Source organism: Rosa chinensis, chromosome 2 (genome assembly GCF_002994745.2).
Source record: "Rosa chinensis cultivar Old Blush chromosome 2, RchiOBHm-V2, whole genome shotgun sequence".
Classification (NCBI taxonomy): Eukaryota; Viridiplantae; Streptophyta; class Magnoliopsida; order Rosales; family Rosaceae; genus Rosa; species Rosa chinensis.
Window position 1 is genome coordinate 54,111,395 of NC_037089.1, and position 12,611 is coordinate 54,124,005.

The 12,611-nt window shown below is 37.9% G+C and overlaps 1 protein-coding gene and 2 long non-coding RNA genes across 9 annotated transcripts; 2 read left to right on the forward strand and 1 right to left on the reverse strand.

Moving 5' to 3' along the window:
• Positions 1-300: 300 nt before the first annotated feature.
• On the forward strand, positions 301-3,710 carry LOC112185679. Of its 5 annotated transcripts, none has more exons than XR_005807207.1 (9): positions 301-806; positions 937-1,040; positions 1,368-1,559; positions 1,685-1,806; positions 2,109-2,257; positions 2,486-2,710; positions 2,912-2,994; positions 3,129-3,266; positions 3,503-3,710. XR_005807207.1 is itself a non-coding variant. In XM_024323956.2 (6 exons), the coding sequence occupies exons 3-6, from the start codon at positions 1,374-1,376 to the stop codon at positions 2,575-2,577; spliced, it is 549 nt and encodes a 182-aa protein (XP_024179724.1). In that variant the 5' UTR covers positions 301-806; positions 937-1,040; positions 1,368-1,373; the 3' UTR covers positions 2,578-2,901. The 5 variants fall into 5 exon arrangements, 1 of the variants encoding a protein (XP_024179724.1); XR_005807208.1 differs by having other exon boundaries at positions 2,486-2,603; XR_005807209.1 differs by having other exon boundaries at positions 2,127-2,257.
• Positions 3,711-3,825: 115 nt separating this feature from the next.
• On the forward strand, positions 3,826-6,013 carry LOC121051854. Of its 3 annotated transcripts, XR_005807214.1 has the most exons (4): positions 3,826-3,961; positions 4,110-4,195; positions 4,771-5,590; positions 5,705-6,013. It is a non-coding gene; the product is annotated as an uncharacterized LOC121051854 (long non-coding RNA). The 3 variants fall into 3 exon arrangements; XR_005807212.1 differs by having other exon boundaries at positions 3,832-4,195; XR_005807213.1 differs by having other exon boundaries at positions 3,832-4,195; positions 4,771-4,963.
• A 5,831-nt stretch (positions 6,014-11,844) lies between these two features.
• Positions 11,845-12,144, reverse strand: LOC121051853. The gene is made up of 2 exons (XR_005807211.1): positions 11,998-12,144; positions 11,845-11,884 (listed from the first exon to the last, which is right to left on the reverse strand). It is a non-coding gene; the product is annotated as an uncharacterized LOC121051853 (long non-coding RNA).
• Between the last annotated feature and the right edge of the window lie 467 nt (positions 12,145-12,611).

Sequence of the window (12,611 nt, forward strand, 5' to 3'; positions counted from 1 at the left end):
TATGTAAAAAATAAAGAAGGTAAAAGGAGAATAGTGTATGTCCTTAATTGTATAGTGGAAAAGGTTGTGGACTTAGTTGTCAAAAAATCTGTTGTCTGGTAGTGCTTTGTAGTTAACCCTTAATTCATTTGTGCCTTGTACATGACTGTCGTTGGATTTAAAATTTAATTATGGAGAATGATGAGCATTTCGATTGTATTGTTATTTTTTTACCAAGTATAATTAAGGGCACGTTTATTTACTTGGAAGGAAAGGGAATGATTACGGGGTAAAAACATTCACTACTAGAATAATGTCATTAAACATCGCCACTATTAAATCGGTCAGGATTGCACCTGATGTTAAAAATCGTGTTAACATCAGTTTGTGAAAAAACCGATTTCTATTGTTATTATAGACATCAGTCACTAACAGAAGCGATGAGAAATGTTTCGTTGGCAAATTTTTAAAAAACGCGGAGGGACTAACTTTCAAAAATTTGAGAACGCGGGGACTAAAATTTCATTCCCCCCTCCCCCTCCCCCCCCCCCCAACACTTCGTTTTTTTTTCCGCTTTCTCTAAAATTTCAAACCCTACCTCCTTCTTCGGCAGATCACCCTGTCGACCTCATCATTCTCCAAGCAGCCTCCGACCTGACCCCGAGTCCCCGACCTCAGTCTCTGACCCCGTGTTCCCCTGCCTCGCTCTCTGACCCCGAGTCCCCGATCTCGTTCTCCAGACCTCCAGCTTGAGATCCGATCTGTCATTATTTTGTGATAAGGACGACACCCGACTATCATCATCTGCACTCCCTTTTTCAGGCTTGGTGAGATTTGGTTGTTGATCTTTATCATCTATTCTTTTCCTTTAATCTCGGTGACTAGATTCACAATTTATTCAATTTCATCACTGCTATTTTTGGGTGGTTGAATCGTGATCTTGGTTTTTGTTTACAGCTCCGCCACTTGGATTTGGGTGCTGATTTTGGAAGAAGGACCGAAGCAACTAGATCTTGCGTTCTTGGAATCAAAAGAGGAGGACAGAAGACTTTTGATTGAAGGTGGGTATTTTAATTACTGGTTTCTGTTGTGGTTTGGTTTTAACTTATTTAACTTCCTATGTTTTAGAGGTGTTTGTGCTTAAAAGAAAGATCAAAGTCAGTCAATCTTGCGTTCTTGGTTAGTTGAATTGATGGTTTTTTATGTGGATAAGTTTTGATTTATTTGGGTTTCTTGTATGAGTATTAGTTTTGCTGTACTTTATTGAGGTTTTGTTGTTGGTTGATGTCTCCCCCGATAAGCACTTAGATTTCAACTGATTTCCAAAAGTTTGCATAATTACATGCAAGGCATAAGAGGTTAATACGGCTTACGTTTTCTCGTGGCAGTTGAAAATGCTAGAAGCTCTCCAGGACATTGAAATTGCTTCCAGATTAGTCGGTTTTGATGCTGATAGTGATGTCTCTTTGGATGAGAAGTATAAGAAGCTCCGGTGTTGTATGAATCCACTACTCCACGATAGTGAAGATTATTGGTTGATTGAAAAGTATCTTCTTACTACTCATGCCCCTACACATACGGTGGGTTTTCATTTTGATACTCTAGTGCATATTGTCCTGGTGAAAAATTTGAATATACTCAAAATTTTAATGTCAATTCATTTATTTATGCAAATCTTGTTTCTGGCATCTGATGAGATTATCAGGATTGGAGTCTTGAACTTGAAGAAGTTTTTTCACTTGAAAGGGAAGGGGAATTGGATAAATACGCTCCTTGTGATCATCTGAATATTTCTGTACCGGCATCAGACTCGATCCATGCTACTAGGTACAGACAATGACCTTCAACCAATGAATATACTGAAAACTTTAGTTTAACACCTTTTGCCTCAATTTTCTGGGGAAGACTTATTCAGTTTATCCTTTTATCGATATGTTATGTTCACAATAATCCTTCCATTGTTTTTTTTATCATGATCCATTAATATATGAATGTTGACTTCATAATCCAAAATCATCGAACCAATTACTTTTATTAAAAGTTTTGGAATCTGACCCATTTTCTAAAAGCAGGTAGCTTAAATAGTTTAAGATTTTGATTTGGTTTCATCTGAATTAGTTATTCATAAGTTCTTTTGCACAACAAAGACAAGTGAAAGGACTTGCAGGGCTTTGGTTCCAGTTTTCTGTGATGGGTAATACTCGAGCCATTGGTGCGTTTCTGGTGCTTGTGTTAGTCCAGTTCTTTGTTATTGCAGCAGAGGCAAACACTCAGGAATGTAAGTTCTCTTCAATTGTTATGTTCTTTCTCAAAGTGAAGCTAATCAGTTTTCCTTGATGGTATGGCAGCAGACATTGGTTTTTCTTCTTTAGCTTTGTTAATAAGCACCTTTTTGCATCCTCTAGTTGTACAAAGAGCTTTATGTAACTGTTTCTGCTTTACAAGCTTCTTGTAAGTCACTGACTGTGGATTGAAGCATTAAACATGATTTGAATTTTGGATGTAGATGGTTATATGCAGATTCTTATGGATGAGTGGAATATAAAACCTCCTAGTTGGGTGAGTGCCGATCCTTGTGACGGCTGGGAAGGTATATAGTGCACCAATTCACGCATCACTGCCTTGTAAGTTCTTGGTCTTCACCTTTTTAGTGCTCCTGGAAGTTGCTTGCTTCATATTTTATGAGGATATTACCGGAAAAATCTTAAAAACAGAATGCTGCTTTGGCATGGTAAGTTGCACTAGCCAAATTTTATGGAATATAGTGTTTTTCTGCAGTGAGATGAGAATGGCTATAGTTCTTTTCAATGTTATTTTTCAAAGTACACAGAAATCTATTGATAAATGTATCAGGATTTAGGATGCAGAATAATGACTAAGAGCAAAATGTATTAGGTACACAGAAATCTAATAGTAATTATCTTTTCCTCAGGTTCTCGGTTTACGAACTTTGTGGGAATACTTAGCCAAGGACTAAGAAAAGCTCCTCCTGAAGCTCCAGCTACTGGTTATATGGTTTGTTTTCTTTGTCTATGTATATATCTGTATACATATGTATTAATGTTTATACATCTCTGTTTTTATATGTATGTTTACACTGTCTTATCCACTTTTCTTGAAACTAACAGTTTCATCATTTTGCCTTGCAGTTTGGCAAGGGGATTTACTTTGCTGACCTTGTCAGTAAGAGTGCTCAGTATTGCTATACAGATAAGAAAAATCATATGGGCCTCATGCTTTTAAGTGAAGTTTCCTTGGGAGAGATCCATGAGCTCATGAAGGCCACAGTGAGCTCATTTGCATCCCCCCTTATCCTTTCTTTTTCTTCTATCCTTTTCATGTGTGTTTTGATCATTTTGATATTCTGTATATATATTGACATCATGTGTCAACTAATTTTAACTCCCGTAAAATTTTTCAATTTGACCTATGTAAAAAAACAATATACTGGATTCATTAGACTTATTATTTCTTACAACTTTTTCCCACTTAACTTATCTTTATGCATTCTATTGTCATTCAGTATATGGATAAACCTCCTAAGGGAAAGCACTCTAAGAAGGGACTTGGCAAGAAAAAACCTGAGTCGGACTATGTTAAATGGAGACATGATGCCACTGTGCCCTGGGCAAACCAGTGGATTCACATGTCAGGGCCTCTGAGCTAATGTATAATGAGTATATTGTTTATGATACAGCTCAAGTAAGTTATGAACTCTGTTCTTGTTTTTTTATCTTCTATATGGGATAGTGGCAGTTTCTTACACTAAACTTTACGTGTTTATAAGATTTTGATTTAAATTAATTCTTTACTAGTAATACTAGCTACATTAACTGGATATCAGTGTAAGATTCTGTACACTTTGGGTTCTAATTCTTAGAGCCGCTCTAAATAACTGGATATCAACCTTTGCCTAGTGTTGGTACACTACTAATTTTAGAAGTTGTTCTCTAAACAGGTTAAGATGCAATTTCTATTGAAGGTGAAGTTTCATCACAAGATAACTTTTTTTTCTTCCCCTGGAGCTTTAAGGCCTCTGGTGGCCTGGCTGGATGTTAACCCTTACTGGCTAAGTGATCCGATCAATCTTATCCATGAATTGCTCATGAATCTTGTTTTGCATTTTGCAGGGCACCAGCAAGTAAAAGGTGGAGAAAGTTGTTTGCAATGAGAGCACCTCAAGAATTTTGATCTGGGCTTCTAGTTCTGGTTCAAGGTATTGTCCACTTAAGTAATTCTAATTACGGTGCATTGATATGCATTCTGTCTGATATATGCTTCAGTTACGAGTAATGTGAACAATAAATTTGTTGTATGTGGGACTGAATTAATCTAGCATGACAGATAACCTTTCTCCATTAACTTTTGTCTTTCAAGTCTCTGTAGTTATAATCAGGTTCCTCACTAGATTTTTCTGTTTTAGGTAAATCATACAAAGCTGACAAATATTAAAAAGTATATAAAGCACTACACTAATTTTTCTGTTGACGTATCTTTTATATTGGAAAATTGTTTCTGAAAATTTTGTTTGATAGGGCAACCTTTCCCAACAAATACTGTTGAAATTTCACATGCTTGCAGCAGAAGAGCTTGCATGATTGGTCCTCTCCATATGAAATTCATATACATATTTTGATCTGGTTTTAGAGAAATTGTACACTAGGAGCATAAATTCATCGAATGTTTATAACTAGTTAGATAGACTACACTCTGTACAAATACTATATACAAATAGTAATAACTTCTTTTATCAGGTTAGAAGCTCAGGCATTTCTTTTCTATATGCTGCAGATTGCCAGTCAACACTATGATAGCCAGTGAGGTATTTAAGCATGCCGCTACCATTTTAGGGTGTTGAACTTCTGGTAAGAATAAAACTGGAGTTTTTTTAAGCTTGTTGTGGGATTTTGCATGCGTGTTGAAGTTCTTCGAGCGCGGTTGTAGGAACCAAGCAGGCTTCAGAACTAAAGGAGCAAATTTTTTGGTAAAATCAATCTTCTATTATTTCTTTTCTTGTCAGTGACAAATAGAGTGAAATTGAGATTGAGTGTACTTTTTGTGTATTTGGTGTTCTCTGCTAGAGAACAAGAAGATAAAAGAGATATCGTTGTGATATTCATATGCATTTTTTTTTTCCTTTCCAACTTGAGTTTGTGTAGCCGTGTGTGTGTGTGTGTGTTTTTTTTCTTTAATTGGTTTGCATTTGATGGATTGTGATGTATATTCTAGATGTATGTCTCTGAGTTACTCAAATATGAGCAGAGGAATGCACACCTTTTATTTCACTTGCAAATCCCATGCTATAAAATCCCAAACAAACTGCAACCTTTGGACTTTTAAAAATAGAACATTTGCTTTTGACATTTCTTAATGATATCTGTCTTTCAAGTGAAAGCATGCACATACAAAATAGTATGTGGTTAATAAAACAGAAGGGAGTTGTGAATAGCTCATTTAAAAGTTTTACATTGTCGAAAGCTAGTAAAAACTTGATCTGATAGTTGTGAATAGCAACCCAGTGTGATTGTATACAACATGAAGCGTATGAGTAATGTAATTATTTGTGTTGTTGCAGATGACTTCTTCAATCATTGAAGCTCTTTCTTGTAATGTAATATTAATGATGACACGCTTTCGTTTTCAACCAAGCATTGTAATTTGACAAAAAACTATGTTTTTAATATTGGTGTATCATTATGACATACATTGTTATATGTATTTGTAGTGGGCGGTAAAGGATCGGAAAGGGTATACCCAACAACAACTTGACGAGGTCTGCATTGAAGTAGCCGACTACTTACAGACTCTGCTGTAGGTTCTGACCAGTTTCTTGATTTTGAGTTAGGCTAGCTTTTAACTAACTTTTTTGTAGCAATTATGAACAAACAAGAATACTAATTGCTAGGCTAGCCTTGTAGTATATAGGTGCATGAATTGGGGTTTTATTTTGCCCATTTTGTAAACTGTTAAGGATGATGAATGTCGGATATAATACCCAAATTTGCAATTTATAATCACAGTTCTATTTTGTGGACAGAATCCTCTTTATAGAATGTGATGTTTAGATATAAAGTTGAAATCAGTTTTAGCCATAAAAACTGATGTCCAGAAATACAGATACATCAGTTCCAAAATGAAAATCGATGTTACTAATATATCCAGACATCGGTTCATTATCAGAAACGATATACTACCGAGTGCCAGACATCAGTTCCGAAATGAAAATCGATGTTACTAAAATATCCAGACATCGGTTCATTATCAGAAACGATATACCACCGAGTGCCAGACATCAGTTCCGAAATGAAAACCGATGTTACTAAAACATCCAGACATCGGTTCATTGTCAGAAACGATATACTACGGAGTCCCAGACATCAGTTCTGAAAGGAAAACCGATGTTACTAAACTATCCAGACATCAGTTCGTAAATGAACACTGATGTTACTAACATATCCACACATCGGTTCATTATTAGAAACGATGTCTACAACAGTATTACTCATCGGTTCTTAAATCAATAACGATGTTAAAACTCAAACTTGTGTTATATAATCTATATTTCTTTAAGCTTTAAATACAATAAAATGTGGGTTTAACAATAGTAAAGCATGCAAGTTTGTTATCATTTAAACTTCTTTACATCGGTTTATTATAAGGAACCGATGTCTACCCGAATATTAGACATCGGCTAAAAACCGATGTCTGCATTTTCCGGATCTTTCTCATCACCCACAAAGACATCGGTTGGATTTTTGTTTCTCATCGGTTTTTGACCGATGTCTGGGGCTATAATTCTAGTAGTGATTCCTGCGTTTACTAACACATAAAGCAATCGGAATGATTCCGGGTAAAAGAATTCCTACATTTACTAACACTTGAAGGAATCGGAATTGATGTAGGTCCCACCTCCTTATCAGGAATCGATTCCTGAATACTCAGGAATTCGATTACGAAGGGGGGAGATGGGTTTAGGAATCATTCCTCCGGAATCAATACCGATTCCTTTCTTCTCTCATTCCACTTGTCTCCGATTCATGATTATTTTCCATTCCAAGTAAGTAAACGTGCCATAAGTTTAAAATCAACTAATCATCTGAGTTTCCACCTAAGAAACTTGATTCCTTGGTCCTTCTCATGAGCATGGGAAAATAAATTTTCCACCAGTTTCTCTGTCAAGGTTTGGCAATGCTAGCGTAACTAAGTATGTATGGTTTCTTTATTCAATATGTGTATATCGAGATTAGAAATCATTTGTCAAATAAGACTAAAGTCATTGTATATGTTGATTAAATTTCGATTCAACTTTTTCTTCCCGAAACAAATCTTGGAAGTAATAAAACAGTATACTCTCATAACGCTTGTCCTAGGCCCCTAGTTAATTTGTATAATGTATACAGTGATTAGTGATACCGATGAGATATGTAACGTATAAGATGAAAGTCATGAAACAAGCACGTAGACATTAATGTCTACAAAAACAAAATTTTGCTAATTGGTGAACTCGTTTCATTTGATAGTAAAGGATGCATAGATATATAGATAAAAACTCGTGTATGTTAAAGTAAAATGACAATTTGAATTGGTCTACTCATTTCATTCATAACCCCTATATAGGGATAGGATTACAACGGAAATATCAATTACATTGATGATACTAAATGCTGATTGAACTGTGATTTGTAATTGCTTGTTCCCTCTTCGTATGTTTCTTTGACGAAGGCACATAATGTGCTTTTCCTTTAACACTGCCCCTTGTGCCAAGTCAAAGACGAAATGGTGCATGAGTTGTTGCCTCACTAAAAACCTTGCCAAGTAACAATAAAAACCCTGTGGGACAAAAATAAAGCTTGGTCGAAGGAAAAGAGCACAACGCACCTTCTACATTTGAGAATGACAAGTGTGTGTTAGACTCCCCCTGACGTCTACACCTCCCCCTGATCATTACATTAATCAAGTGAGCTTGGAAAGTCTTCGCATTCCCATGCTTTTCACATGTTTTTCAAATGTGGCCTTAGGCAGTGATTTGGTGAACAAATCTGCCACATTCTCCTCAGACCTTACTTGATTCACTTGAATCTTGAGAAAGGTCTGTTGTTGCTGATTGTAGAACAACTTTGTCGATATGTTTTTTGTGTTATCACCCTTAATACAACCTGGCTTCATCTGTTCGATGCAAGCTGCATTGTGTTCATAAATGCAAGTAGGCTCTTCAGTGGTAGAACTCAAACCACTAGTCCCTCGAATATGTGTAATGATAGCTCTTAACCATATACACTCACGAACCATCTCAAGTAGAGCAATGATCTCTGAGTGGTTCGAGGAGGTAGCCACAAGGGTTTTCTTGGTTGATCTACAAAATATCGCGGTGTTCCCAATGGTGAGTACATAACCATTTTGGGAACGACCTTTATGTGGGTCATAGAGGTACCCAGTATTAGCAAAACCAACCAAAACGTCATTTGGTGTTTCAGTGTAGTTAGTGGCGCTTTCGCCATCAACATTTCCTTTAGGGATTGCAGTTCCATATGCGGTCCCTCTTGTCTCTCTGTAGGGAAAGAACGTTCCCAAGTCAATGGTCCCTTTTAGGTATAGAAGATGTTCTTGATACCATTCCAGTGACGCTGCTTTGGCGCTGAGCTAAATCTAGCTAACAAGTTCACTGAGAATGCAATGTCTAGCCGAGTAAATTGGGCTAAGTACAATAATGCGCCTATTGCACTTAGATAGGGAATTTCAGCTCCCAACACTTGTTCATCATCTTCCTTTGGACGAAATGGATCTTTCCTTGCATCCAAACTTCGACCAATCATGGGAGTGCTAGCAGGATGTGCTTTGTCCATGTTATATCGCCTGACTTTTGGACATATGCAGACTGGTGGATTAATATTCCACACACTCGGTGCTCTAGTTCAAGGCCTAGATAGAATCGAGTTTTCCCAAGATCCTTCATCTCAAATTCGGATTTCAAGTAGCTCGCGGTTTCTCTTATTTCATCAAGAGTACCAGTTATGTTCATATCATTGACATATACTACTACAATTGCAAATCCGGAACTTGTTTTCTTTATGAATACTCAGGGGCATAATTCATCGTTCTTATATCCCTTCCCAATCAAGCAGTCACTTAGACGGGTATACCACATCCGCCTGGATTGTTTTAATCCGTAAAGTGAGCGTTTCAACCTAGTTGCAAACGCACTCCGTGGTTTAGAGTCACTTGGCTTGGGTAATGTAAGGCCATCAGGCATTTTCTTATATATCTCTGAATCTAGATCCCCATGGAGATATGCAGTAACCACATCTATGAGCTGGATTTCCAGTCCTTTGGAAACGACTAAGCTAACTAAGTAGCGGAACGTTATAACGTCCATTTTTGAGAGAGAATGTCTCCTCGTAGTCAATTCCAGGGCGTTGTGAGAAACCTTGCGCCACAAGGCGAGCCTTGTACCTTATAACTTCATTCTTCTCATTACGCTTTCTGACAAAGATCCATTTATGTCCTACAGGCTTTACACTTGGTGGGGTTAGCACTACCAGACCAAATACCTGTCTCTTTGTCAGAGAATCTAATTCTACCTGATTGATTCATTCCATTTAGGCCAATCTGCTCTTTGTTGACATTTTTCAACAGAGCGTGGTTCGATATTATAGTGCTCCATGATTCCTTGAGCAACAGTATATATCATCAATGTGTATGGAAGATCTTTCTATCAACTCATACGCTCCTTTGAGATTTCTTTGTTCTCTGGAATCATTTCAAACATCAGAGCGTCCTCCAGTATTGATTAATGGTCATAACTATAATCAGAGATAATCTCATGAGAGGGATTCTATACATTGATGATTGGTTTGTGCCTTACTCACCCTCTTCTTCCTTGGGTGAGTGTCAATCGAACCAAGTGACCTCCCCCTCTTCCTTGGGGAGCCACGGCCTCAACCACACCTCCACTAAGTGCAGTTGCAGTGCCTCTATCTGCGGCACCGTGCCCCTTGTTGGGGACTTCTAACCTTGCAGGCACATTTGCATCTGGTATATGTGATCTCGTCCCTTTTGCGATATCAGTAAACATATTAGACATCGAATCTGCTACGTTCTGAAGATCGATTATTCTTTTCACTTCACTTTCACTTTGTGAAGTGCGGGGATCAAAATGAGACAGAGTGGGGACAAACACGACAATTCCTGTTGTTCCCTTGGAAAAAAAATTTTCCTATCTCCCCCTAACGACGGGAAGACTGTCTCATCAAAGTGACAATCTGCAAATCTAGCGGTAGAGAGATCGCCTGTCAAGGGTTCCAAATAGCGGATAATTGTTGGGGATTCGTATCCAACATAAATACTTAATCGTCTCTGAGGACCCAGTGTAGTGCGCTGTGGGGGCGCAATATGCACATATACTGCACAACCAGATATGCGTAAGTGTGAAATGTCAGGCTCATATCCAGTTACCAACTGGTACGCATAAAATGGTTGGCTAGCAGTGGGTTTGAAACGAATAAGTAAAGTTGCGTGCAATATTGCATAACCCCATGCAGATATAGGCAGGTTGGTGCGCATAACCAATGCCCTAGCCACCATCTGTAGCCTTTTGATGATGGCTTCTGCGAGACCATTTTGTGTATGCACATGGGGTACAGGATGCTCTACATCGATCCAAATAGATATGCAATAATCATCAAATGCTTTTGATGTAAACTCTCCAGCATTATCAAGCCTTATAGACATGATAGACATCAGGGTGGTGATCCCTTAAACGTATAATCTGTGCTAAGAGTATTGCAGCATTTCTTGTGGACAATAAAATGACATGTGACCAGATTGTCGAAGCATCCACCAGAACCATAAAGTACTTGAATGGTCCGCATTCTGGATAGATAGGTCCATAAACATCTCTTTGTATCCTTTGTAAGAATGGAATGTTTTGTTTTGTATCTTTAGTATAGGAAGGTCTCGATCCTGTTTCTGCTAAAGAGTAGGCTTTGCAAAACGAGTTATGTGCCTTTGAAATAGTCAATGAGGCATAATGGGAGGGAGGTAGTGCTTCTGGTACTTCAGAAGGCAATGACTGCATTTGAGAAATACTAGAACAGACACCTTGCATTGTGTGGCGGATTTTTCTCCCATTTTTCACTCGAAAGAAGAGATGTCCGTGTGAGTTCTTTAAAAATACGGATCATCATGTCACGACCTCAGTGCCATAGGCGGTCATGCAAAAGCTTGTATGAGTCAGTGTCCCACATTTCATTGTTGGTGATGGTATAGGATTCAATGATCCGAATCGTAGTGAGGTACAGTCCACTAGATTGACTCATAATTTTCTCTAATATGTGTTTCCTTCCACAGTCATTAGATGTAATATCAAGGTATTCAGTTCCATTTTCACGGTGTGTTTTTACATGATAACCGTTGGCACAAATAGCTTTGAAACTTTAACAAGGTTCGATTAGCTCTTGGTGCATATAGAGCGTCTGTGACTTTAAATGTTGTGCCATTAGGCAGCAAAAATTTGGCAGTTCCTCGCCATTTTATTAGTTGTGATAATCCAATCATCGTAGTCACAGATGAATTATAGGCTATTAGTTCAATGAATAATTGTCTATTTCTTAATATTGTGTAGGTAGTCCCACTATCATCTAAGCACATATATCGATATCTTGCTGTTACCCAATATCTAAGCACATCCTAAATAGTACCCTATGCAACCCATTCAAGATTTAAGTATTAGTGTTACGTTGAAACTAAGTACATATATCGATTTGATAATCAATAATATAACATTTTACATGAGATAACTTGTAATCACATAAATGAAAAATATAAAGGTGCATACCTTGACTTTAACATCTAGAGCTTGGTAATATGGTTCAGTATCATACTCAAAGCAAAGCTTTTTCACATCCCACTGATCAATGAAACAACAAACCAGAACCCCAAACTCTAAATTTCAATTAAAATCTTGATAATTAAAATTATGTAGTGAATAATAAAAAATAAAAAGAGAGAGAGTTAATTAACCTCCTTAAGGTAGCGAACGATGACCTCGCTGGGGTCGCCTTTAAGCACCAACAATCTGGACCCGAGCTTCTTGAGGCTCAAATCCAAATCGACCAGACTCTGGAGCAGGAACCGGATCCGGTTCAGGCCGGCCTTGGACGACCCGCGGGAGGGTACTGTCGGGTCGGGCTTCATGTAGTGCGGGTCGATGACGAAGACCGGGTAGAGGAAATTGGAGGCCTTGGAGGCGTGCTCGAGAGCAGGGTTGTCGTGGATCCTCAGGCCCTTGCGGAACCACATCAGAGAACCCAACCCGGATGACATTATCGGGTTGGAACGGAGAGAGAAACCGAAGTTCGGAAAAGGAAGAGAGAGTTTGAACCGTTTGCTCTGTTCGCGCGCTTTATTAATGGGTGTTTTGCTTCAGGGCAAATGTTAGAACCGGTGATGAGGGCGCCACGTTGTTCTTGTTAGATAGCACCACGTAATTAATACTCTTAGCATTTCAAATTTTACACCAATATATATATATATATATATATATATTTTTGGGTAATTCTTCTTGTTGATTGTGGTAGTTAATTCATTTGTGCCTTGTACATGACATGCCGTTGGATTTAAAATTTAATTATGGA